The sequence below is a fragment of the Oncorhynchus kisutch genome, linkage group LG5, assembly GCF_002021735.2.
Source record: "Oncorhynchus kisutch isolate 150728-3 linkage group LG5, Okis_V2, whole genome shotgun sequence".
Taxonomy (NCBI): Eukaryota; Metazoa; Chordata; class Actinopteri; order Salmoniformes; family Salmonidae; genus Oncorhynchus; species Oncorhynchus kisutch.
Genome location: NC_034178.2, coordinates 46,667,561 through 46,695,182, shown reverse-complemented (window position 1 = coordinate 46,695,182; position 27,622 = coordinate 46,667,561). Strand labels below are relative to the sequence as shown.

Sequence of the window (27,622 nt, the reverse complement as noted above, 5' to 3'; positions counted from 1 at the left end):
CGGATCCGGACTGCGACCCGTCGTGGTAGCCTCCGGACTGCGACCCGTCGTGGTAGCCTCCGGACTGCGACCCGTCGTGGTAGCCTCCGGACTGCGACCCGTCGTGGTAGCCTCCGGACTGCGACCCGTCGTGGTAGCCTCCGGACTGCGATCCGTCGTGGTAGCCTCCGGACTGCGACCCGTCGTGGTAGCCTCCGGACTGCGACCCGTCGTGGTAGGTTCCGGTCTGCGGCCCGTCGTAGGAGGTTGCCGGACGCTCTGGACTGGGTACTGTTGCCGGACGCTCTGGACTGGGTACTGTTGCCGGACGCTCTGGACTGGGTACTGTTGCCGGACGCTCTGGACTGGTGAGGCGCACTGTAGGCCTGGTGCGTGGTGCCGGCACTGGTGGTACTGGGCCGAGGACACGCACCTCAGGGCGAGTGCAGGGAGGAGGAACAGGGCGTACTGGACTGCCGAGGTGCACTATAAGCCTGGTGCGTGGTGCCGGCACTGGTGGTACCGGGCTGGGGACACGCACCTGAGGGTGAGTGCGGGGAGGAGGAACAGGGAGTACTGGATCCTGGAGGCGCACTGGTGGTACCGGGCTGGAGACATGCACCTCAGGGTGAGTGCGAGGAGCAGGAACAGGGAGCACTGGACCCTGGAGGCGCACTGGTGGCCTGGTGCGTGGTGCCGGCACTGGTGGTACCGGGCTGGGGACACGCACCTCAGGGTGAGTGCGGGGAGGAGGAACAGGGAGTACTGGATCCTGGAGGCGCACTGGTGGCCTGGTATGTGGTGCCGGCACTGGTGGTACCGGGCTGGAGACACGCACCATAACACGGTGCCTGACCAGTTACACGCTCCCCACGGTAAGCACGAGGAGTTGGCTCACTTAGCTAATCTCCTCGTGTGCCCCTCCCCCCAAAAATATTGGGGCTGCCTCTCGGGCTTCCGTGCTAGCCGTGTACCCTTATATCTTCGGCGTTCCTCCATTCTCCTGTATCCCTCCTCGCACTGTTCCAAAGAATCCCATGCAGGCTCTAGCACTCTTCCTGGATCGATCGCCCAACTCTCAATCTCCTCCCAGGCTGTTACCCATTCATCCTTCTCCCGGGTCCATTTCTCCATTAAGCGCTGTTCCTCCCAATCACGCTGCTTGGTCCTTTTAAGGTGGGTTATTCTGTCACGATGGTCGTAGTGAGGAGACCAAAGCGCAGCGTGATGTGAATACATCTTCTTTTAATGAATGAAGAACACGAAGAACACTTAAACATAAACAACAAAACTAACGTGACACTATGACAACGAGTGCAGACACAGGCAACTACACATAGACAATAGCCCACGAAATACCCAAAGAAGATGGCTGCTTAAATATGGTTCCAAATCAGAGACAACGATAAACACCTGCCTCTAATTGAGAACCAATCTAGGCAACCATAGACATATATAAACACCCCCATAAACCTGCAAAACCCCTAGACAGTACAAAAACACATACATCACCCATGTCACACCCTGACCTAACCAAAACAATAAAGAAAACAAAGAATACTCAGGTCAGGGCGTGACACTCAGATATAGGACAGACACTTTTTGGGGGGACTATCTGTTGTTCCATGTACTGAATCTGTTATTAAATGCGTTTCTTTGGGCTAATAGTAGTAACGGCAAAAAAAGTTGCGACCCACCATAAGGTCTGAGCGATGAAAAAACATACCCACTTCAAAGAAGAGTACAAAATGTATTCATAAAAAAACTATTTTCCAAAGCCTTTAAGTGGGCACAGATGTCAATTCAACATTCATTCCACTTTGGTTCAATGTAATTTTATTGAAATGGCGTGGAAACAACGTTGATTCAACCAGTGTGTGTGCAGTGGGATGTGACCAATTTTAAGAAATTTACTGTATAGTAATAATTTGTAACAATGCACAAAAAAATTGCATCCTGCAACCCACCTGGACTCATGCAGTGACCCATAAGTGGGAACCACTGCACCAGAACACCCTCTTAAATGTTGCCTAAGAAATCACAGTACCATACACCAGCTGTATTTTTTTATCAGAGACTTTATAATCATGTTTAAACGAAAACAGTCTGATAATGCAGAAGGTTGTTGTGATGATAGTCGTCAGGTTGGAAAGACTCAGACCTGTGGTTCTAAGGTGACATCAACATCAGTTGAACAATGGAAATCACTGTCCAAATCCCTTCAACTAATCCCTTCAGAGAATGGAATTCAATCAAACCTATCATTAAGCAGTGTCTTTGTTGACAAACTACTGCCCCTACTCACATGCAGAACACTTCTCATTCTGAAAACGGGAAGCATCTGCTTGGGGAGTCTAGCTGGTATTAGTCATAGATTCCGATGGAAGAGCTACTGCAATTAAGGTTCAATTGAACTGAGATCTCACTTAGTGTTAAATATCCCCTTTCAGGAAAGACAAATCTAAATCTGGCATCACCCAAAATTGTATCTGTTTTAAAATATTCCTCTATTCAAAAAGGATCAAATAAAAAGCTATCTAATGTATCACTGGCACCTTGGGGTATTTGATAACTATTTATAACAAAAACTATTTGTTGTTTGATTTTAGAAAACACTATTCTGATGCAAGGGTGCCATCTAGTGGTCTTGACACACAATAACATTATGTGATCCTGCTGTCAGGTTGTATGGTAGAGGAACTGTAAGTATAAAATGTTTTTCTGCCTTGGTACTTCGGTGTGACTGTGACCCTTACTTTATCATTCATATCATCTCTCTGTGATGTGTTATCCTAACATTGTGTCTCTCCAACCATTTCCTTTGGTGTTCTACTCATTCTTACAGCGTTTCAACTCTCTAAACTCAAACTGTGCCATTATTGCCATTATTCTATTAGTGTGTGTTTATTTCCATGTAGAATTGATAAAGAAATAGAGAGACATGCACTTTGGTTAAACTAACCCTTCTGTTCGAGGTAGCATATGAAAATGCAATTAATCTCCCCTCCCATTCAAATGCGTGCATGGATAGAAGCATTCCTTATTATGATGCTTGGAGTATAAAACAGAGTGGAATCGACCCTAGATAGACAGAATGCATTAGACCAGGTGAAACAGGGATATTATTCCTGGGTTAGATCCCAGACCAGATGGATGAGCATCATTCTCCTCAAGCATGGGCCAGTCAAGGGCGACACAGAGGTTTCAAACAAAATATATCATTCAACACCAAACCACCTAGGAAACCATTGGCACAGACAACCAGGGAGAATTAGCCACATATTTAGAGTCTTGAATGCGTTCATTGTCTGGGGTTGGAAAGGGAGCACCCATGCGTTGTGTCTCTGAAGGGGTTGTCACATGCTGAGACGTGTCCTCTCTACTGAATGACTGTCAATCCCCATCCTCAGTCCCCCTTGGTCCCCACAATCCTCATTTGTCTGACCCTTAGAGCTCAGTCCAGCTCAAACTGTATAGTGCAAAGGGAAGGACAGAGTACACATACCTCTGATCTCTTCATAACAGTATGGAAACTCGTTCACCTCATTTAGTCCTGTGAGGGCATAAGGCTAATTCAGCATGTCTTTGTTCTCTTTCCTCAACAAAAGGACTCGGTGGCGACTCGTCAGATAAGATTTGAGGCACAAAACGCACATATATCCCTTAATATGATCTCAACCTTGAGTTTACAATCAAGAGTACACAACTGAAGAGAAATTATGATTAAGTTAAGAGAAATGACAGCTTTGCTCTGTTTGAATGGCAATCCCTCTAGAGTGAAACATGCAAGGTCGATATTCAAGGGGATGTGTGTAATGTGGTTGTTTAAAATCTTATCCGATTGGACACATCGGGCGAGAGCTTCTTTGGCAACTCAGAAAGAGCATGAATCTTGAACGAGAGGAGAAACGACAGGTTAAAAAAACAGGTCATTTAATTGTGAGTCAAACACTGGAAGCGGTTCTTGAAATAGAGGAGGCCGTTTTTGGTGTGTGTGGCATCCGAAGAGGCTGGTGGGTAGCGGAACTTGGCATACGTCTTGTCACTCTCTGATTGGCTGACCCAGGGAAGCTTGATCTTGGTGGCGTGGTTGACGATGACATCATCACAGGATCCCACATGAAGTGAGCCGAGGCCATCGATGAAAAACTCTGTGACAAGAACCAAGGGGTCAAGAGCAAAAGAAAAGAGGTTAGTTTTTATGCTAAGGGAACTTAAAGTATCACACAATTTATATGTACAAACGCAACTAACAAACATTTGAGAAGAAGCTATTTCGTTCCCTTCTTGAGCTTTTTGATACATAATGAATGAATTACTATTCAGACTGGTTTTGAAGATCTGTTACCTATATCACTTTCTTCCAAATGTAGATGGTGCAGCTCAGGGGTTAAATTGTGAATTCGGACATGGAGGTGCCCTATTTGGAGGGTTTTGGATCAGGGTTGAGCCAGGGTTGAACACAAGTTATGCCAAGATTAGGGTTTAGGGTTAGGATGGAATTGGGATGTGGACACAAAGCTAGGGTTAGGGTACTCTTATCCTACTTTCTATCCTACTCCTCTTTGGACTCATAAGGTACAGGTGCAGGCTCCGCGTAGCACCAACTACATTTGACTACTGGTACAGCTGATGTTATGGACAGGCACACTCTGTGTGGTGCTGGGGTTTGGGTCTGTACTCACCCAGGTGGGCCACTCTGGCCAGACGAGGGTCAAAGCCCACTTGCTGGACTTTGTCTGTGCGGGCCAGGAAGAAGTTGATGACCCCGTCCGTGACTACGCAGTTTGGAAAGCCCTGGATGATGTGGTGGAAGCCCCTCCGCATATGCAAGCAGTCACCCTCCTCCTCCCCTGGCTCAATGGACATGGTCTGCCTGTAGGTAGCAGTATAGCCAGTGGCCTCCCGCACTGCACCACCCACCTAAATTACACGCACACACACACACACACACACACACACACACACACACACACACACACACACACACACACACACACACACACACACACACACACACACACACACACACATACACACACACACACACACACACACACACACACAGATACAAATGTGCATATAAAGAATGCATTAACTGATTCTGACACACATACACACAAAGAACATACAGTGCATTTGGAAAGTATTCAGATCCCTTGACTTTTTCCACATTTTGTTACATTACAGCCTTATTCTAAAATTGATTAAATCGTTTTTTCCCCTCATCAATCTATATACAATAACGCATAATGACAAAGCAAAAACAGGTTTTTCGACTATTTTGCTAATTTATTACAAATAAAAAAATACTTAAGTATTCAGACCCTCTACTCAGTACTTTGAAGCATCTTTGGCAGTGATTAAAGCCTTGAGTCTTCTTGGCTACGACTCTACAAGCTTGGCATACCTGTATTTGGGGAGTTTCTCCCATTTTACTCTGCAGATCCTCTTATTCTCAAGCTCTGTCAGGTTGGATGGGTTCGTCGCTGCACAGCTATTTTCATGTCTCTCCAGAGATGTTCGATCAGGTTCAAGTCCGGGCTCTGGCTGGGCCACTCAAGGACATCTCAGAGACTTGTCCCGAAGCCACTCCTGCTGTGTGCTTAGGGTCGTTGTCCTGTTGGAAGGTGAACCTTCACCCCTGTGTGAGGTCCTGAGCACTCTGGAGCAGGTTTACATCAAAGATCTCTCTATACTTTGCTCCGTACATCTTTCCTTCGATCCTGACTAGTCTCCCAGTCCCTGCCCCTGAAAAACATCCCCACAGCATGATGCTGCCACCACCATGCTTCACCATAGGGATGGTGCCAGGTTTCTTCCAGACGTGACGCTTGGCATTCAGGTCAAAGAGTTCAATCTTGGTTTCATCAGAAGAAGCAGAGAATCTTGTTTCTCATTGTCAGAGTCCTTTTGGAGAATTCCAAGCGGGCTGTCATGTGCCTTTTACTGAGGAGTGGTTTCTGTCTAGCCACTCTACCATAAAGGCTTGATTGGTGGAGTGCTGCAGAGATGGTTGTCCTTCTGGAAGGTTCTCCCATCTCCACAAAGGAACTCTGGAGATCTGTCAGTGACCATTGGGTTCTTGGCCACCTCCCTGACCAAGGCCTTTCTTCCCCCGATTGCTCAGTTTGGCCTGGTGGCCAGCTCTAGGAAGAGTCTTGGTGGTTCCAAACTTCTTCCATTTAAGAATGAAGGAGGCCACTTTGACCTTCAATGCTGCAGACATTTTTTGGTACCTTTCCCCAGATCTGTGCCTCGACACAATCCTGTCTTGGAGCTCTACGGACAATTCCTTCAACCTCATTGCTTGATTTTTTTTCTGACATGAACGGTCAACATTGGGACCTTTATATAGACAGGTGTGTGCCTTTCCAAATCATGTCCAATTAATTGAATTTTACCACAGGTGGACTCTAATCAAGTTGTAGAAACATCTCAAGGATGAACAATGGAAACAGGATGCACCTGAGTCTCATAGCAAAAGGTCTGAAAACTTATGTAAATAGGGGATTTCTGATTATTAGAATTTTTTAATTAGCAATTTGTTATTTAATCAATTTTAGAAAAAGGCTGTAACCTAACCAAATGTGGAAAGTTTAGGGGTCTGAATACTTTCCGAATGCACTGTATACTGTGTACAAAACAAACATTAGGGGTACTTCCAATTGTCTGACTGAAGTTGATAATGAGTGCATGCTGTAGTGATTTGATATACGAAATCAGAGGGAAACCGATGGAAACAGTTGGATCCTTGATCACGTCATCTTTCCAAAGGACACAATAAACAGACAAAACTAAAATAAGAACCAGAAAACAGAGAAGTATCTCCGGTCCATGTTTGTCTGTCTGTGCTTTTGGGGTCCGAAGAAAGAAGGGATTCAAAGTGTCCAGCAGACCAGCTGCTGACATGTGTAACCCATAGACTCCCCTCTCAAGAGTAGGAGTCCCAGTCTGTTGGAGGAAATTATGGTTGAAATGATTAATTATGTATACATTTAAATTAGAACCATCTATTTTAATAATATTATGCTATGGTATGAAATGTATGGGTTCTTGATTAAGCTGTTACTGAAAATGTAAGTAAAACAAATTAATTGTCTGTCTGTACCTTGTGGGAAAGGGAGAAGGAGGGCGTATAGCTTTTCACACAGATAAGAATGTTTGTTTGATGTTCCATTAGTGGAGAAAGGTTTATATTTTAGACAGATTGGAATGTTTGTTTTATGAGTGGAGTAGAAGACAGCTCCAGACCTGAAGACAACTGCGCTATTGTGTGGATCGGAGAGGATGTGAGAAACTGATGACTTCATTTTATGTTCTCTCTTTAAAATATAAGGTTCTTTGTATTTTTGGTCAGTACTCACTTGAATTAAACGCTGTTACCTGACTTTTAAGACTGGTCTCGCTCTATTTCATGCATAATTAATGAATTTACAACTCATTAATGAAATAGAGAGAGTGCGAATTTGGTTTTGGCTACAAAAATTTAGAATTCCTCTAACACAGTCTATGGTACACAAGAGGTCTATTCTATTCCCAGAGCACACAGTAAGTCTCTGAGCGGGATTCAGGCTCCAGACAAAACACCCTTCACCCTCAAACAGAAACACACAGATCATTCATTACAAGCCTTATGTGTGGGTGTCAGCTTTTGTGGCTTTTGTGCTAGGATTGTGTGCATGTGTGACGTGTGTGTGTGTGCGGCGTGCATGTATCCATGCCTGCATGTGTGCGTGTTTGTGTGAGTTTGTACACACGCGCATGACTAATATTGCTGTGGTGTTCATGTATTACAGAGCAAGAATATGCCTGTACGGTTCAGTGAAGAAGAGAGGATGAGAGAACGGAAGAGTCTGTTGAGAGATTGTTTTCTTCTGTAAGTAGTAAACAAGGCCTGGGATTCAATGTTATCACGCTTGTAGACAATGCAGCTTTTAAAGGCAATGTTATCGCATTTGTGAGATGATAGACTGGATGTGGCTAGCAAGGAATGCCTCCTCCTCATCTTCAGAAGACAGCTAACATAATCTATTTCAATAGTCTTTTCATGATGTGCTGTAATTCAAAATTATTTTTAAACTTTCATTTAATAACTCATAATAAGTTGTGTCTGTTGGGCAAAATGACTGAAATGTTGATTATGTTTCCTCATGCTACCCAAGATGGAATGTGGTGAATCGTGTAGGTGCTGTTTTTGGCTTTGCAGAGTAAATCCCAGTGAGAAAAGCTTCTGAACTGGATTCAACTGTTGCATAGAAAGTGGACCATTGTTGAATTATTGGAACTAACTATCAAAGTATTTGAACGATTTCATGTGATATTTGAACCCAGGTCTACAATACAGTATGGCAATGCCTGTGCCCCCTCACCAGGTCCAGGGTAGTCCTCTCCAGGACGTCCACCAGTTTCTCCAGCTTGGTGTTGGCCGTGAAGATGAAGTCATCGTCCACCCACAGCACATACTTGGTAGTCACCTGGGAAACAGCTAGGTTCCGTCCTGCAAACCAGCCCTAGTTGTTGTGACACAGAGAACAGGATGTGGGAAAGAGGAAGCAGAAGCGAAAGGACAACTAAGAAAATCACAGACAGTACTTTTTCACTTAAGGTCATCTGTCAAGAATCATTTAAGCAAACAATGATAGTGTTAGACACATTTTTGACCTGACAGGTACACGTACACTGTATCCCATCCCTTACTTGCAAATAGAGGCAGTAGTGTTTAAAAAAAAACCTTTCCAAATGGCATGATGTAATGTTCGATGTAGGGGCCAGAGACCATCTTTGGGTTTTCACTGTCATCAGCTATTACTATGGTGACAGTGGAATAGTATTTTCGCACACTGTCGATGAGATCTTGGAGCTTGTCATAGCGCAGGAAGGTTTTGGTTGCTATGGTAACAAGGGCACTGATGTTGTATTCTAGAAGGGGAACAGAGAGAGACAAAAAGTTAGGGTGTTGTGCGGTTGTGACAGATACAGTCAGCCGTTGTATTTGTCGACATACCCCCTTTGGGTCCTGTGTTGTAGAGTTTTGGAGTTACACCATGACGGACCTTGATAGTAAACATGGCTTGGTGACCCTCTGTCTCAAACTGCACTGAAAGACACAGCAAGAGTATTTCCAACCTCATTACCACTAATATTTGACAGATGTTATTTGGCATAGGACTTTGATAATGGACACAACACAGAAATAAGTAGTACACAGCAGAAGGACAGGTGTGTCTGGCCTCACCTGTGTCTGCTGTACTAGGGTGGAACAGTGTGTTGGTATAGGTGACAAACTGTAGCTGCCGGTTCAAATTGGACAGCAGGCTGCTGGTCAGGGTCATGTGCATCTCCCCGTCACCTTTGACCTTTACCCCCTCAACCTCTGCTGCCACGTTTAACGTTCCCAGGGTGGAGGTGAAGTTGACCTGAGAAAGAAAAAAATTAAGAGGGAGACAGAGAACAAAGTAGACAAGGACCAGACAAATGGAATAGTATTGGAAATAATAACTCAAACCAAATGTTATTGGTCTACTTACTGTGTACAGCTCTCTGGGATGGTCTTGTACTGCAAGTCCTGAAAACATATGCATCAATTTACTGGCATATTTGATGAAGGTGTTGGATGTTTATCCAATCCAAATTCACTACATCAATTGTCAGCTGGAGTAAACACTATTTCTCTGTTGTGCAACAAAACACTATTCTCTGCTCTAAAACAGCCATACAGTGCAGTAGGTTATCATGGTAGTAATAGTGGTAAGGGTATAGAAAGTAGATGTCAGTGGTTGCAATAATAGTACTAACACCGTAGTAATACTAGTGTTATATTGTTAGAACACCTATTGTCTGTCACGTTAAAAGACAATGAGTTTTACCTCCAAATACCCTGATGAAGATTGATTGAGACCAGAATATTGGTGAATAAGATCAGCATCAAGATTACCGGTGTGCTGGGTTTTTCCTTCTTTTTAACATTGTTGTAATAGGACAGTCTCCCTCAATTGGTAACTTGATAAAATTACACTTGTATTTGTATGCTTGCCCTATTTTGCCAGGTTTCCTGATGAAGGAAGCTGACTGAAAGCTCAGCCACAATAAAAGAAATGTGCATCTGACTAGAAGTGTGCAGAGACTTGTTCCTGTTTCTCCAGTTTTGCCTTTTGGCTCCAGCACCTTCACTAATCAGCTCTGGGTGAGCAGTAGATTTAGCCTGTTATTGCCAGGTTTCCATTACAAATGAGGTTTTAAATATCAAGGAACCTACAGTCCATTCGGAAACTATTCAGACCCCTTCTCTTTTTCCAGATTTCGTTACGTTACAGCTTTATTCTAAAATGGATTATCAATCTACACACAATATCCCATAACAACAAAGTGAAAACAGGTTTGTAGACATTCTTGCTAATTTATATTTTAAAAAAAATACCATGTATTCAGACCCTTTGCTATGAGACTTGAAATTGAGCTCAGGTGCATCCTGTTTCCATTGATCGTCCTTGAGATCTTTCTACAACTTAACTGAATTCACCACAGGGGGACTCCAATCAATTGGACATGATTTGGAAAGACACACACCTGTCTATATAAGGTCCCACAGTTGACCATTCATGTCAGAGCAAAGACCAAGCCATGAGGTCGAAGGAAATGTTCGTAGAGCTCCTAGACAGGATTGTGTCGAGGCACAGATCTGGGGAAGGGTACCAAAACATTTCTGCAGCATTGAAGGTCCCCAAGAACACAGTGGGCTCCCTCATTCTTAAATGGAATAGGTTTGGAACCACCAAGACTCTTCCTAGAGTTGGCCGCCCGGCCAAACTGAGCATCGGGACGTGACCAATAACCCAATGGTCACTCTGACAGAGCCCCAGAGATGGGAGAACCTTCCAGAAGGACAACCATCTCTGCAGCACTCCACCAATCAGGTCTTATGGTAGTGGCCAAACGGAAGCCACTCCTCAGTATAACGCACATGACAGCCCGCATGGAGTTTGCCAAAAGAAACCTAAAGACTCTCAGATCATGAGAAACAAGATTCTCTGGTCTGATGAAACGAAGATTGAATTCTTTGGCTTGAATTCCAAGTGTTAAATCTGGAGGAAACCTGTCACCATCCTGGTGGTGGCAGCATCATGCTTTGGGGATGTTTTTCAGCAGCAGGGACTGGGAGACTAGTCAGGATTGAGGGAAAGATGAACAGAGCAAAGCACAGAGAGATCCTTGATGAAAACCTGCTCCAGAGTGCTCAGGATCTCAGACTGGAGTGACGATTCACTTTCCAACAGAACAACGACCATAAGCACAGAGCCAAGACAACGCAGGAGTGGCTTCGGGACAAGTCTCTGAATGTCCTTGAGTGGCCCAGCCAGAACCTGGACTTGAACCCAATCAATCATCTGGAGAGACCTGAAAATAGCTGTGCAGCGACGCTCCCCGTCCAACCTGACAGAGCATTCCGTTTTTTTACATTTCTAAAAACCTGTTTTTGCTTTGTCATTATGGGGTATTGTGTGTAGATTGATTAGATTTTTATTTATTTAATCCAATTTAGAATAAGGCTGTAACGTAACAAAATGTGGAAAAGGTCAAGGGGTCTGAATACTTTTCGAATGCAATGTATGTCAAGGTACAATTAAACTAATCTCTGTTATGGGTCAGACCTGGGATGAGGATGGTTTTGAGTGGCCGTACTTCCATTCCCTGTGTTGGGTACTGCAGAGGATTGTTGGCCTCAGCCACGATGAGCATATCTGCAGGAGTCTGAGACCTGTAGGGGCAGATACACACCAGTTTAATAATCAGTACTCAAAGCTATTACAGCTAGACTAAAGCCTCGTGAACCCTATTTGGCCTATATGTTTAAAAAACTGGGTAATGTTGAGCCTAACCCAATGACATCATCTTGTTTGTTCAAAAGACCTACAGCAAGTTTAACCTAAACCTAAGAATGTCAAAGCTTGGTATTTAGTCACATGAAATGACAAACACAGCAACTTCCCCTAGAGTAAGGACAACCTACGATGATATATGGGAAGTCCTTCCCTTTCAGTTTTGTGCTGGTGTACAGTCCTTTGCTCTCACCTCATCTGGAAGCCCTGGTACTCCTTGGCCCTTCGTTTCTTCATCTCTTCCAGCTCAGAAGCCTCAAATGCAGTGTGCATGGGGTGGGCCGACACCCGTGGGAACAGCAGCTGGGCAAAGGGCAGGTTCATGCCCCCACTCTCACCTTCACACACACACCCGTTATGTGCCAACAGACTGGAGACAGACGAAAGGGATGATAAGACTTCATCAATGAAATGACAATAAAACATGATTTCCACCACATCATCAGCTTATTGAATCAGAATATCAAAGATAGAAAACAATTAATAAATTCAAAGGTCTTATATCAAATACTGACCCTGCAACACTCTCCTTCACGCGATAGGGGATGTTGGCAGATCTGTGGTCTGGTTCTGGGAACCTCTCCTCCAAGTGCCTCTCTACTGCAGGCCCTGGTCTCTGCCAGACATCCACGGTGGTGTAAGCCCGGGTGGGCCAAGAATGGAGGAGGGCCATCACCAACACCACAGACGCCACGATGGCCAACAACACTGTCTTCCTTAAGGAACGCATCCTAAAAACTGTCACAGCACACAAGGACAAACAGGAGAGGTGCTGCGGTCACCACCTGCTTGGGCGGCAAAGAAAAAGTCCAACATTATGTGACCATATCTGAGGTGACAAGATTAGCCCAATTGCTGGATGAATTGAACGCTGCCATGATTCGGTTATCTTCAGCTACAGTAAATGGCAGCTTACAGTATCACATGAAATCTGATTTAACACTTTCTAAACAACTTGAATTTGTTATGCAACAGAAAAAACATGTCTGGCATCCATTACAGTAAAAGACAGCTGGAATCATACCCTACTGCCTGTATCCACTCAGAGAGAAGGCATCTCCTGTCGGCCAGTGGATCCCCCAAAATCCCATAATGAACAGCTAAGGACTTTCCCCATCTGTAAATAATAACACATAAGTTATGTTTATTCAGTAGGATACCTGAAGTAACTTCTAATTTCCAAGAGCAAGGTATTAACGGACAAGTGAAAAATATGAATGTTTGTCAAAAAAATAATAGATCTAGAGGGGAGGAAACTGCAACATGCAGGTACAGCAAAGGTAAGGATTTTTAGCAGATATGATGGCCTTTTATGATGGAGCTGTTAAATGAATGGTAGTGATGACGGTTGTGTTAACAGCAGATAAATGCTGAGCAAAGTCTAGTGGGAAAGAAGGCTCTATTTAAGTACAACAATGAGAGCCAAGGGAGATAACAAACATGTCTGGTTGGTGACTTGTTTCATGACAATTGCCAGTGTTAAGATAATCAAACAATTCTATTGACTCAGTTTTAAAGCAGGCACGAGAGATCGCTCAAGGTTGTAGCAAGTTCAGTAATCTATCCCCTTCCTTTGCAATATGCATCTACTGTAGCGACATTCCACTTCTGACACAATTGCAGTGAATTCAGGGGTCTCAATGACTATCACTGAAGCAGAATTCATAGTTTACAGCTGCAGAGACACACCCACAATAGTTCACCAACTGATTATGACATATACAGTGGGGCAAAAAAGTATTTAGTCAGCCACCAATTGTGCAAGTTCTCCCACTTAAAAAGATGAGAGAGGCCTGTAATTTTCATCATAGGTACACTTCAACTATGACAGACAAAATGAGAAGAAAAAAATCCAGAAAATCACATTGTAGGATTTTTTATGAATTTATTTGCAAATTATGGTGGAAAATAAGTATTTGGTCACCTACAAACAAGCAAGATTTCTGGCTCTCACAGACCTGTAACTTCTTCTTTAAGAGGCTCCTCTGTCCTCCACTCATTACCTGTATTAATGGCACCTGTTTGAACTTGTTATCAGTGTAAAAGACACCTGTCCACAACCTCAAACAGTCACACTCCAAACTCCACTATGACCAAGACCAAAGAGCTGTCAAAGGACACCAGAAACTAAATTGTAGACCTGCACCAGGCTGAGAAGACTGAATCTGCAATAGGTAAGCAGCTTGGTTTGAAGAAATCAACTGTGGGAGCAATTATTAGGAAATGGAAGACATACAAGACCACTGATAATCTCCCTCGATCTGGGGCTCCACGCAAGATCTCACCCCGTGGGGTCAAAATGATCACAAGAACGGTGAGCAAAAATCCCAGAACCACACGGGGGGACCTAGTGAATGACCTGCAGAGAGCTGGGACCAAAGTAACAAAGCCTACCATCAGTAACACACTACGCAGCCAGGGACTCAAATCCTGCAGTGCCAGACGTGTCCCCCTGCTTAAGCCAGTACATGTCCAGGTCCGTCTGAAGTTTGCTAGAGAGCATTTGGATGATCCAGAAGAAGATTGGGAGAATGTCATATGGTCAGATGAAACCAAAATAGAACTTTTTGGGAAAACTCAACTCGTCGTGTTTGGAGGACAAAGAATGCTGAGTTGCATCCAAAGAACACCATACCTACTGTGAAGCATGGGGGTGGAAACATCATGCTTTGGGGCTGTTTTTCTGCAAAGGGACCAGGACGACTGATCTGTGTAAAGGAAAGAATGAATGGGGCCAAGTATCGTGAGATTTTGAGTGAAAACCTCCTTCTATCAGCAAGGGCATTGAAGATGAAACGTGGCTGGGTCTTTCAGCATGACAATGATCCCAAACACACCGCCCGGGCAACGAAGGAGTGGCTTCGTAAGAAGCATTTCAAGGTCCTGGAGTGGCCTAGCCAGTCTCCAGATCTCAACCCCATAGAAAATCTTTGGAGGGAGATGAAAGTCCGTGTTGCCCAGCAACAGCCCCAAAACATCACTGCTCTAGAGGAGATCTGCATGGAGGAATGGGCCAAAATACCAGCATCAGTGTGTGAAAACCTTGTGAAGACTTACAGAAAATGTTTGACCTCTGTCATTGCCAACAAAGGGTATATAACAAAGTATTGAGATAAACTTTTGTTTTTGACCAAATACTTATTTTCCACCATAATTTGCAAATAAATTCATTAAAAATCCTACAATGTGATTTTCTGGAGAAATAAAATCTCATTTTGTCTGTCATAGTTGAAGTGTACCTATGATGAAAATTACAACCTTCTCTCATATTTTTAAGTGGGAGAACTTGCACAATTGGTGGCTGACTAAATACTTTTTTGCCCCACTATAGGCTGCGTTTACACAGGCAGCCCAATTCTGAGCTTTTTGCCACTAATTGGTCTTTTGACCAATCAGATACAATTATTTTGCCAATAATTGGGCAAAAGATCAGAATTGGACTGCCTGTTTAAACACAGCCTTATTTGCATATCTGATACCTGTCTGATATTTTCCCGAATGTATAAACAGAAAGAAAAAAAACACATGGATTTGGATCTTTTGACATCAGATTTATACCATCTACAATTGGCTGCTTTTACAGAGGTGGATCAATTTTGATTATCTTTTCACTAATTGGTATTTTGACCAATCAGATCAGTTCTGAAAAAGATCTGATGTGATTGATTAAAAGACCAATTAGTGAAAAAATATCAGAATTCGGCTGCCTGTGTAAATGCAGGTACAGTTGAAGTCGGAAGTTTACATACAGTTAGGTTGGAGTCATTAAAACCCGTTTTTCAACCACTCCACAAATTTCTTGTTAACATACTTTGTGCATGACACAAGTCATTTTTCCAACAATTATTTACAGACAGACTATTTCACTTATAATTCACTGTATCACAATTCCAGTGGGTCAGAAGTTTACATACACTAAGTTGACTGTGCCTTTAAACAGCTTGGAAAATTCCAGAAAATGATGTCATGGCTTTAGAAACATCTGATAGGCTAACTGACATCATTTGAGTCAATTGGAGGTGTACCTGTGGATGTATTTCAAGGCCAACCTTCAAACTCAGTGCCTCTTTGCTTGACATCATGGGAAAATCAAAAGAAATCAGCCAAGACCACAGAAAAAAATTTGTAGACCTCCACAAGTCTGGTTCATCCTTGGGAGCAATTTTCAAATGCCTGAAGGTACCACGTTCATCTGTACAAAGAATAGTATGCAAGTATAAACACTATGTGACCACGCAGCCGTCATATCGCTCAGTAAGAAGACGCGTTCTGTCTCCTAGAGATTAACGTACTTTGGTGTGAAAAGTCCAAATCAATCCCAGAACAAGGGCAAAGGACCTTGTGAAGATGCTGGAGGAAACAGGTACACAAGTATCTATATCCACAGTCTATCGACATAACCTGAAAAGCCACTCAGCAAGGAAGAAGCTACTGCTACAAAACCGCCATAAAAAAGCCAGACTACGCTTTGCAACTGCACATGGGGACAAATATTGTACTTTTGGGAGAAATGTCCTCTGGTCTGATGAAACAAAAATAGAACTGTTTGGCCATAATGACCATCGTTATGTTTGGAGGAAAAAGGTGGAGGCTTGCCAGTCGAAGAACACCATCCCAACCGTGAAGCACGGGGGTGGCAGCATCATGTTGTGGGGGTGCTTTGCTGCAGGAGGGACTGGTGCACTTCCCAAAATAGATGGCATCATGAGGGAGGGAAATGATGTGGATATATTGAAGAAACATCTCAACACATCAGTCAGGAAGTTAAAGCTTGGTTGCAAATGGGTCTTCCAAATGGGCAATGACCCCAAGCATACTTCAAAAGTTTTTGGCAAAATGGCTTAAGGACAACAAAGGCAAGGTATTGGAGTGGCCATCACAAAGCCCTGACCTCAGTCCTATAGAAGATTTGTGGGCAGAACTGAAAAAGCATGTGCGAGCACGGAGGCCTACAAACCTGACTCAGTTACAGCAGCTCTGTCATGCGGAATGGGCCAAAATCCACCCAACTTATTGTGGCTTGTGAAAGGCTACCCGAAACGTTTGACACAAGTTAAACAATTTAAAGGCAATGCTACCAAATACTAATTGAGTGTATGTGAACTTCTGACCCACTGGGAATGTGATGATAGAAATAAAAGCTGAAATAAATCATTATCTCTACTATTATTCTGGCATTTCACATTCTTAAAATAAAGTGGTGATCCTAACTGACCTAAGACAGAGAATTTTTACTAGGATTAAAAGTCAGGAATTGTGAAAAACTCAGTTTAAATGTATTTGGCTAAGGTGTATGTAATCTTCCGACTTCAACTGTATGTACATACGAATTCTGATTCAAACCCAATCCTCCAAATGCGACCGCTGTCTGGACGCTCAGATCAGATTTATTTGCTCTGAAGTGTTTTTATTTAGCACCCTGCCGTTTTCATGACAACCACCCTAAAATTGAAAGGAACAGTGAAAGGATATAAGCATTGTGTCTGTGTACTACTTCAGAGGATACATCAGTGTGAATGTGCAAATATGATATGGGTCACATGTAAAACTGGGTGTGGACAGTCAGAAAAAAAGAATGGATATCGAAAGAAAATCAGATTTGGGTTCTTCGGTTGTCTGTGTAAACACAGCCATACAAGCCTAATTTAATTGGTTCATATGAGGTTCGGAAGTCATAATCGTCTGTCAGACTATCATGTCTGTGGCGGTGAACTATGTTACCAAGTTTTCCAGTATTTTTAATAATGAGATATGCACCTTGATTTCGAAGAATATAACAAGAATACCTTCATGGGATTACTACACCTATGTTATGTACTTTATCACAACCAAATAACAAATAGTTTCGTGTTCAGAAAACATGTTGCTCTCATGTGGAATTTCATTCATTGAGCATTACATACTGTTTCATAGAAATCATGTACTATTTGCATGTAAAAATATTATGGTCATGGAATACATTTGCACCATTGTTTATGTCTTAGTTGGTGACCCACTCTTTGAGGATATCCACATCTTACAGAGTGTAGCTTTAAACAATAGTACAACGTTGCACCGTTCACATTCAAACAAAGGACATGCAAATATTCCTACTTTGTGGTACCGTCTTACTTATTATATACATAAGGACTGTAAAGTAAGTAGCCTGACCCCTTGCATTAAGCATAGTACAATCCCCAAAAATAGATATAGTCTATCAAATTAAAAACAGTTCAAACCTATTTGTGCACTTTCAATGCAGATAAATAAGTCAGGTGCATTTCATTGACAATTACGTTTGTCAGATATTAGTTCAAGATTTTTACTTTATGAAAGCCACAACAATGTTTTGACATGGAGACCAATGATGTCATATACAGTAACCAGCCACCTACTGGTCATTTATTTATGTGATCATTATCACAGAGGACTGTAACGATCTTCTTCATCTGATGAGGAGTATGAAAGATTGGACCAAAACGCAGTGTGGTAAGTGTCCATTTTAATAAAATATAACTGAACACTGAATACAAAATAACCAAAGTGAAACAATGAAAATCGAAACAGTTCTGTATGGTGAAACACAGACAAAGAAAACAACTACCCACAACCCAAAGTGGGAAAACAGGCTGCCTATGTATGGTTCTCAATCAGAGACAATGACAGACAGCTGTCCCTGATTGAGAACCATACCTGGCCAAAAACACAGAAATACAAAAACATAGAAAAAAAGAACATAGAACGCCCACCCTAGTCAAACCAAAATAGAGAATAAAAAGGGCGTGACAAGGACACTGATTTCCCTTCAGACTATAGCTGTACTGATGCATTTGGTTGGAGTGTATGTAGGGGGTCAGGAGAGTGTGTATATGGGGTAGGGAGAGTATGTGTAAGGGGGTAGGAAGAGTGTGTATAGGGGGTAAGGAGAGTGTGTATATGGGGTAGGGAGAGTATGTGTAGGGGGTAGGAAGAGTGTGTATAGGGGGTAGGAAGAGTGTGTATAGGGGGTAGGGAGAGTGTGTATATGGGGTAGGGAGAGTATGTGTAGGGGGTAGGAAGAGTGTGTATATGGGGTAGGGAGAGTGTGTATATGGGGTAGGGAGAGGGTGCGACCTGCAAGAGTTCCCACTGTGTAGAACCTAATGCTTGTGTCCAAGCAACTCCCGTTTTCATAAGGGATGGATATTTTAATTAAGACTATTAAAGGTTTTAGTGGCCTCTGGAGTGGCACAGCGGTCTAAGGCGCTGCATCGCAGTGCTAATGGCATCACTACAGATCCGGGTTTGATCCCGGGCTGTATCACAACCAGCCGTGATCCGGAGTCCTATAGGGCGGCACACAATTGGCCCAGCGTTGGGCACCTGCAGGCATCAGTTGAACGGTCGTCAGTTGAACGGTGTTTCCTCCGACACATTGGTGCGGCTGGCTACCGGGTTACGCGGGCAGGTGTTAAGAAGTGTGTTTTGGCGGATCATGTTTCGGGGGGACGCATAACTTGACCTCCGCCTCACAAGCCCATTGGGGAGTTACAGTGATGAGACAATATCGAAATTGGGGTAAAATACAAAGGTATTAGTGCCCTAAACATTCATGCATGTCACTTGGGTTGGGTACTAATTATTTCTCTAACATTTTTCAAACATATATCTATCTATATTAGATAGCCTGCATCAAACAAACTTACAGATACAGTGCATTCAGAAAGTATTCGGACCCCTTGACTTTTTCCACATTGTATTAAATTACAGCGTTATTCTAAATATTTATTAAATTTAATTTTTTCCTGATTAATCTACACACGATACCTCATAATGACATAGCGAAAACAGGTTTTTAGAAATGTTTGCTAATTTATTAACAATATAAAGCATAAATACCTTATGTACATAAGTGCCCTCACCTCCTCCATGTAGGCTGTCTTGTCATTGTTGTTAATCAAGCCCACTAATGTAGTGTCGTCTGCAAACTTGATGATTGAGTTGGAGGCGTGCATGGCCATGCAGTCATGGGTGAACAGGGAGTACAGGAGGGGGCTGAGCACGCACCCTTGTGGGGCCCCAGTGTTGAGGATCAGTGAAGTGGAGATGTTGTTTCCTACCTTCACCACCTGGGGGCAGCCCATCAGGAAGTCCAGGACCCAATTGCACAGGGCGGCGTTGAGACCCTGGGCCTCAAGCTTAATGATGAGCTTGGAGGGTTCTATGGTGTTGAATGCTGAGCTGTAGTCAATGAACAGCATTCTTACATAGGTATTCCTCTTGTCCAGATGGGATAGTGTGCAGTGTGATGGCGATTGCATCATCTGATGTGGTCATCCTGTCTGGGTTGGCGCCCCCCCTTGGGATGTGCCATGGCGGAGATCTTTGTGGGCTATACTCGGCCTTGTCTCAGGATGGTAAGTTGGTGGTTGAAGATATCCCTCTAGTGGTGTGGGGGCTGTGCTTTGGCAGAGTGGGTGGGGTTATATCCTTCCTGTTTGGCCCTGTCCGGGGGTGTCCTCAGATGGGGCCACAGTGTCTCCTGACCCCTCCTATCGCAGCCTCCAGTATTTATGCTGCAGTAGTTTATGTGTCGGGGGGCTAGGGTCAGTTTGTTGTATCTGGAGTACCTCTCCTGTCCTATTCGGTGTCCTGTGTGAATCTAAGTGTGCGTTCTCTAATTCTCTCTTTCTCTTTTTCTCTCTCTCTCTCGGAGGACCTGAGCCCTAGGACCATGCCCCAGGACTACCTGACATGATGACTCCTTGCTGTCCCCAGTCCACCTGGCCGTGCTGCTGCTCCAGTTTCAACTGACCTGAGCCCTAGGACCATGCCCCAGGACTACCTGACATGATGACTCCTTGCTGTCCCCAGTCCACCTGACCGTGCTGCTGCTCCAGTTTCAACTGTTCTGCCTTATTATTATACGACCATGCTGGTCATTTATGAACATTTGAACATCTTGGCCATGTTCTGTTATAATCTCCACCCGGCACAGCCAGAAGAGGACTGGCCACCCCACATAGCCTGGTTCCTCTCTAGGTTTCTTCCTAGGTTTTGGCCTTTCTAGGGAGTTTTTCCTAGCCACCGTGCTTCTACACCTGCATTGCTTGCTGTTTGGGGTTTTAGGCTGGGTTTCTGTACAGCACTTTGAGATATCAGCTGATGTACGAAGGGCTATATAAATACATTTGATTTGATTTGATCTGTGGACCTGTTGGGGCAGTATGCAAACTGAAGTGGGTCTAGGGTGGCAGGTAAGGCAGAGGTGATCCTTGACTAGCTTGTCAAAGCACTTCATGATGACAGAACTGAGTGCTACGGGGTGATAGTAATTTAGTTCAGTTATCTTTGCCTTCTTGGGTACAGGAACAATGGTGGCCATCTTGAAGCATGTGGGGACAATAGACTGGTATAGGGAGCGATTGAATATGTAACTCTGTGTTGGTGTCTGTTCACACTGCTATGCTTTATCTTGGCCAGGTCGCAGTTGTAAATGAGAACTTGTTCTCAACTAGCCTACCTGGTTAAATAAAGGTGAAATAAACAAATTTAAAAAATATGTCCGTAAACACACCAGCCAGCTGGTCTGCACATGCTCTGGGCCAGCAGCCTTGCGAGGGTTAACACATTATTTATGATTTTTTTTTTACTCTAGTCGGCCATGGAGAAGGAGAGGGGGGGGGGGGGGGTGCAGTACTTGTTAGTGGGCTGCAACGGTGGCACTGTATTATCCTCAAAGCGGGCAAAGGTGTTGAGTTTGGCTGGAAGCATGACGTCGGTATCCGTGACATGGCTGGTTTTCTTTTTGCAGTCTGTGATTTCCTGTAGACCCTGCCACATAGTCTCGTGTCTGAGCCGTTGAATTGCGACTCCACTTTGTCCCTGTTCCGGCATTTCGCTTCTTTGATTTCCTTGCGGAGCGAATAACTATACTGTTTATATTCAGCCATATTCCCAGACCTCTTTCCATGGTTAAATGCAGTGGTTCGCACTTTCAATTTTGCGTGAATGCCACCATCCACAGTTTCTGGTTAGGGTAGGTTTTAATATTCACAGTGGGTACAACATCAACAAATGCACTTCCTTATAAACTCACTCACAGAGTCAGCGTATAGATCAATGTTGTTCTCTGAGGCTGACCGGAACATATCCCAATCCGCGGGATCAAAACAATCTTGAAGCGTTGATTCCGATTTGTCAGACCAGCGTTGCATGGTTCTAGTCACTGGTTCATCCTGTTTGAGTTTCTGCCTATAAGACAGTAAGCAAGATGGCGTCATGGTCGGACTTGCTGAAGGGAGGGTGGGAGAGGGCTTTGTATGCATCGCGGAAGTTAGAGTAGCAGTGATCGAGTGTATTATCTCTGAGAGTACTGCAATCAATATGCTGATAGAATTTAGGTAGCCTTGTTCTTAAATTTGCTTTGTTAAAATCACCAACTACAATAAATGTGGCCTCAGGATATATGGTTTCCAGTTTACATAGAGTCCAGTGAAGTTCCTTGAGGGCCGTCGTTGTGTCTGCTTGAGGAGAATGCACACAGCCATAACAATAGCTGACGAGAATTCTCTTGGGAGGTAATATGGCCGGCATTTGATTGTAAGTAATTATAGGACAGGTGAGTAGAAGGACTTGAGTTCCTGTATGTTGTTATGATTACACCATGAGTCGTTAATCATGAAGCATACACCCGCCCTTCCTCTTCCCAGAGAGGTGTTTATCTCTGACGGCGCGATGCATGGAGAAGCCCGGTGGCTGAACCAATTCTGACAACATATCCCGAGAGAGCCATGTTTCCATGAAACAGAGAATGTTACAATCTCTGTTGTCTCTCTGGAAGGCAACCCTTGCTCTAATTTCATCTACCTTGTTGTTAAGAGACTGGACATTGGCGAGTAGTATACTCAGGGGCGGTGGGCAATGTGCACGTCTATGAATCCTGACCAGGAGGCCGCTCCGTCTGTCCCTTCTGCGGCGCCGTTGTTTTGGGTCGGCTTCTGGGATTAGATCCATTTTCCTGGGTGGTGGTCCAAACAGGGGATCCGCTTCGGGAAAGTCATATTCCTGGTCCTAATGTTGGTAAGTTGACATTGCTCTTTTTTCCAATAGTTCTTCCCGGCTGTATGTAATAAGACTTCAGTTTTCCTGGGGTAACAATGTAAGAAATAATACATAAAAAAAACAAAATACTGCATAGTTTCCTAAGGACTTGAAGTGAGGCAACCATCTCTGTTGACGCCATTTGCTCGGAATACAGCAGGTTTTCGCCGAAAAGCCGGGCCGCACGACCATCATTGATCACCATGTTCGCACCCCGCCCAGGGATACGGTACAAAAGAGGCCAAAGTTGATCCCCGAGGCCCGAATGAAGGCCGTTAAGCAGGAAGTGAAGGCTATGCTGAGGATGGGGGTCATTGAAGAGTCCCACAGCGCATGGTGTTGGTGCCAAAACTGGCGGTGCTGGACTCGCTCAGGCAAGCTGGGTTGACAACAAACACCAAGAAATGCAAGCTAGTGCTCAAAAGGTTGAGTACCTGGGTTATTTGTTCGGACGGGGGAACGTCAAGCCCCAGGAGAGGAAGGTCCATGCGGTACGTGACTGGCCCATTACACGCACCAGTCCTTCCGGGGATTGGCAGGATACTACAGCCGGTTTATCCCCAACTTTGTGGCTATAGCATCCCCCCTTACCGTTCTAACCAGGGCCTGCCTCCCGAAAACAGTGAAATGGACGGGGACGAGACCGAAGCGGGGTTCAAGCGCCTGAAGGAAGCTCTGTGCTCCCATCCACATCACTAAGGACGGAACATGGTCCACACACACCAGCACAGTCTTGAAGAGGGCACGGCAGAACCTCTTCCCCCTCAAAAAGATTTGGCATTGGCCCTCGGATCCTCTAAAGTTCTACAGCTGCACCATCGAGAGCATATTGACTGGCTGCATCACCGCTTGGTATGGCAAATGCACCACCCTTGACCGCAAAGTGCTACAGAGGGTGGTGCAGACAGCCCAGTACATCACTGGGGCCAAGCTCCCAGACATCCAGCACCTCTATCTAACAGTATAGCTTTTATCCGTCCCCTCGCCGGGCTCAAACCAGTGACCCTCTGCACACAGACAACAGTCACCCGCGAAGCATCGTTATCCATCGCGCCACAAAAGCCATGGCCCTTGCAGAGCAAGGGGAACAACTACTTCAAGTCTCAGAGAGAGTTACCTCACCCGATTGAAACCGCGAACTAGCTAGCCATTTCACATCGGTCACATCTATTTCTGACACTTTTACACTCATCATTTGTTGCTGCTAGTCTGTACTTTATTCTACTCTTATTATTATCTATCCTGATGCCTAGTCACTTCACCCTTCCTTCATGTACATACAGTGGCAAGAAAAAGTATGTGAACCCTTTGGAATTACCTAGATATCTGCATAAATTGGTCATAACATTTGATCTGATCTTCACCTAAGTCACAACAATAGACAAACACAGGTTGCTTACACTAATAACACACAAATTATTGTATTTTTTCTTGTCTGTATTGAATACATCATTTAAGCATTCACAGTGTATTGCAAAGATGACTGCAACAGCACAGTGCAGAATGCTCATTAAGAAGAGTCCTAGAGTGTCAGCTAAGGATTCACAGAAATCTCTGGAACATGCTAACATCTCTGTTGACGAGCCTACACTAAACAAGAATAGTGTTCATGGGAGGACACCACGGAAGAAGCCACTGCTGTCAAAAAAAACAAAAACGTTTACATGCAAACGCAAGAACAGGTCGGCTATAATAGTCGATGGAATTTACAGAATCAAAGAGTTGGATGAAAAAATGTGAGTTGGCTGTAGCCTGTATCCTTGCCAGCGCCATGTCTAATAGCGCTGTCTGTGTCCCTCCCGACTAATGTGTATAATGCTTATTTAGCCTTTCCAGGACCCGTAACAATTTAGAATTTATTTACTGCAGTCATCGACAGGCTTATGTGTGAGCATCTCATCCTTGCGCTCCGTTATATTTCCTATGATGCAATCCATTGCACAAACTAGGAAAAACGCACTATGTTGTCATTCAGATCTAATCAAATCTGGACCAATTTCAGGTCAAAGCACGTCGATGGACAGAATTGAGATAAATGATTCAGCCTTTCTCAGAGGCCTCTGAATTGACCGGGTGCGGTTGGTGCACGTAGACAAATGATACAGGTATAATTGTTTATTATAATGTATATTTTCTCAATACAAATTAAATATGGCAGCAATACACTCGTAAAAGGTCACCAACGCCTCTAATGATATTTAACAAGATATAATTAGGATATATCTTATTCTGAATCAAAGCCTCTATATGGCATATAATGTGCATAAATGCTTTGAAACAATTATCTATTTGCATGACTGTTTCGAGTTAAATGGGAATGCAACTGATAAAATTCTCAATAATAATCCATCATAAGAAAATCAAAGGCCTTTCATGAATATTATAACCTCAAAATAAATCGTACCTTAACGTCTCCACCAATCAGATTGTCCTTTTGAAATTGCCACCAATATACTTATAATGCATGCGTAAAATAATGTTGTTACAAATCTGGTTACATTCCATTTATGTGAATCCGGCAGTAGCACTGTTAATTCCGATAGATGATATGCTTCATCCCCCTGCATGCAGCACAGTGCTGTGCGCCCACGCTAGGCTGTTCCGCCAAGACTCGTAAAACAGACGCAAGAGCGATGCCACGAGCGGCCAGTCGTTGGAATCGCAGCAGAATGCATGCATCGAATTTAATTGCATGAAGGTTCATGCAAAGGCATATCCAACGGAAGACTACCATTATAAAATGTACTGCAAAGCAATAGAATAGTCTCGATCAGACCAGCATCATCGCGTTTTGGACCAGAAGTACATTCATTTTCAATTTTGCAACAATATGCATCAAAATGTATGCATAGTAGGAAAAAGTGAATGTTGAACTTTTGTTGCATACATATTCAGTAAAAAAGTTTGACTGCAGAGTTTATTACACAGCATTGACGCAACGGCACTGTCGTCTGATCGAGGTGTGGCGCACTAACCTACATCATCTGCCAAGAGATCTGGACCTTTATTGCACAGGTGATGGTGCAGTGCACTCAAAATGTGACTGCAGGGTCTCTGCCCAGTTCCACTACAGTTATTGCTACATTTATGGCAGCGGTAGAATAATTCCAGTGGTCTCTCATGCCACGAAGGTGTATTCATGCAGCGAGAGAGAAAAAAACGAGAGAGAGACAGACAAACAGAGAAATGGATAATGTTTTTTTTGTACTTTGACAATAAATTGTACAATTGGCAGCAACAAGACGAATTGAGAGAGAGAGAAAGGGAGGCTGAGCAGCCCAATTCTGCACCATTTCCCAAATGGTTTATTTACACACTTTCTAGCATGGATTTTGAATGTTGGTACCTCGCTCCAGCCAATTATTTGCTTGCAATTCAATGCTTTTAAATCAATTACGGGAGTGTGCGCTTCAGTTGTGTTGCATTGCATTTTGACTAAACACTAGAACACAAATACAAACCGTACGGAAACTTTTTATAGCATGCCATATAATGGGTGGGTATCACTGGGCGAATTCGTTTAACATCCCCCGGTTCCCCGAGGTTATTCATTTAGACCGTTCCAATGGTCCTTAACACTTGTTTTTTATTACATTTTTATTTAACTAGGCAAGTCAGTTAAGGACAAATTATTATTTGCAATGATGGCCTACACCAGCCAAACCCAGACAACACTGGGCCAATTGTGCACTGCCCTATGGGACTCCGAATCATGGCCGGTTGTGAAACAGCCTGGAATCGAACCAGGGTGCCTGTAGTGATGCCTTAAGCACCGAGATGCAGTTCCTTAGACCGCTGCACCACTTGGGAGCAGGTGTTCATCTTTTTGTTATTCACCCAATGTTCTAGGGTCTGAAGGACCCACAATATTATTGGGTTTATAAAACAATACGGCCATAACAATGCATGTAAAAAATACTTAATACTTAGATGTTGACTTCAATTACAAGCAATATAGACAGCATACATGGTTAACATTTTCCATTTACCTCTGCTAGATCAAATGTAACAATAAAAGCACTAGAGTGTTTTTTGCAAAAGGGATTTTTGTAAACAAAAATATATTATAATCAAGACATGGGTGGAATAAATCATATTTATCTTGAACAAATATAAATAAAACAAGGTTTTCATCGCTACTGATGTTTATTGCTTTGAACTGAACAAATTGGAAGGACAAATTTTACATACAGTATTTAATGGAAATGATAAATGAGCCCTGTTGAACACAAATTAAGGCCGTTCTACACACCACATGAGGGACAGAGTTTTACTGTGTGTGTGTTGCAAATTTATTTCTTGCACTTGATGCATATGTACTGTGTCTTCCTGTTCTTGGGTTCACACACATCGCAACGCTTTTTCTTGTTGCTACCGGCTGCAATCTAGAAAGGAATTTTACAAACATCTCACTCACTCACATACAGTACCAGTCAAACTTTTGGACATACCTACTCATTCAAGGGTTTTTCTTTATTTTTTAAAACAATTTTCTACATTGTAGAATAATAGTGAAGACATCAAAACTATGAAATAACACATATGGAATGATGTAGTAACTAAAAAAGTGTTCATTAAACAAGTCAAAATATATATACCACCGCCGCTCAGCTTTCGCTGCCTCCAGCTCTGCCTTGGGGCGGCGATATTCCCCAGTCTGTGCCCAGGGTCCTTCTCCGTTCAAAATCTCCTCCCATGTCCAG

General features: G+C 43.6%; 1 protein-coding gene and 1 long non-coding RNA gene across 9 annotated transcripts; one reads left to right on the top strand and one right to left on the bottom strand.

The window, feature by feature from the left end:
* Positions 1-1,209: 1,209 nt before the first annotated feature.
* On the bottom strand, positions 1,210-25,642 carry LOC109891138 (beta-1,4 N-acetylgalactosaminyltransferase 1-like). 8 transcript variants are annotated; one of them, XM_020483463.2, is made up of 13 exons: positions 25,324-25,626; positions 12,883-12,975; positions 12,374-12,596; positions 12,052-12,228; positions 11,631-11,737; positions 9,510-9,547; positions 9,218-9,398; positions 8,987-9,079; positions 8,714-8,901; positions 8,352-8,492; positions 6,790-6,933; positions 4,665-4,902; positions 1,210-4,130 (listed from the first exon to the last, which is right to left on the bottom strand). In XM_020483463.2, exons 3-13 carry the CDS (start codon positions 12,586-12,588, stop codon positions 3,913-3,915), a joined length of 1,740 nt encoding a protein of 579 aa, XP_020339052.1. In that variant the 5' UTR covers positions 12,589-12,596; positions 12,883-12,975; positions 25,324-25,626; the 3' UTR covers positions 1,210-3,912. The 8 variants fall into 8 exon arrangements, with proteins under 8 accessions (XP_020339052.1, XP_020339051.1, XP_031681066.1 ...); XM_020483462.2 differs by having other exon boundaries at positions 12,374-12,643; positions 25,324-25,625; XM_031825206.1 differs by having other exon boundaries at positions 8,987-9,398; positions 25,324-25,642.
* LOC116374211 (uncharacterized) lies at positions 7,690-10,088 on the top strand. Its single transcript, XR_004210042.1, has 2 exons — positions 7,690-7,858; positions 8,145-10,088. It is a non-coding gene; the product is annotated as an uncharacterized LOC116374211 (long non-coding RNA).
* Positions 25,643-27,622: the final 1,980 nt, after the last annotated feature.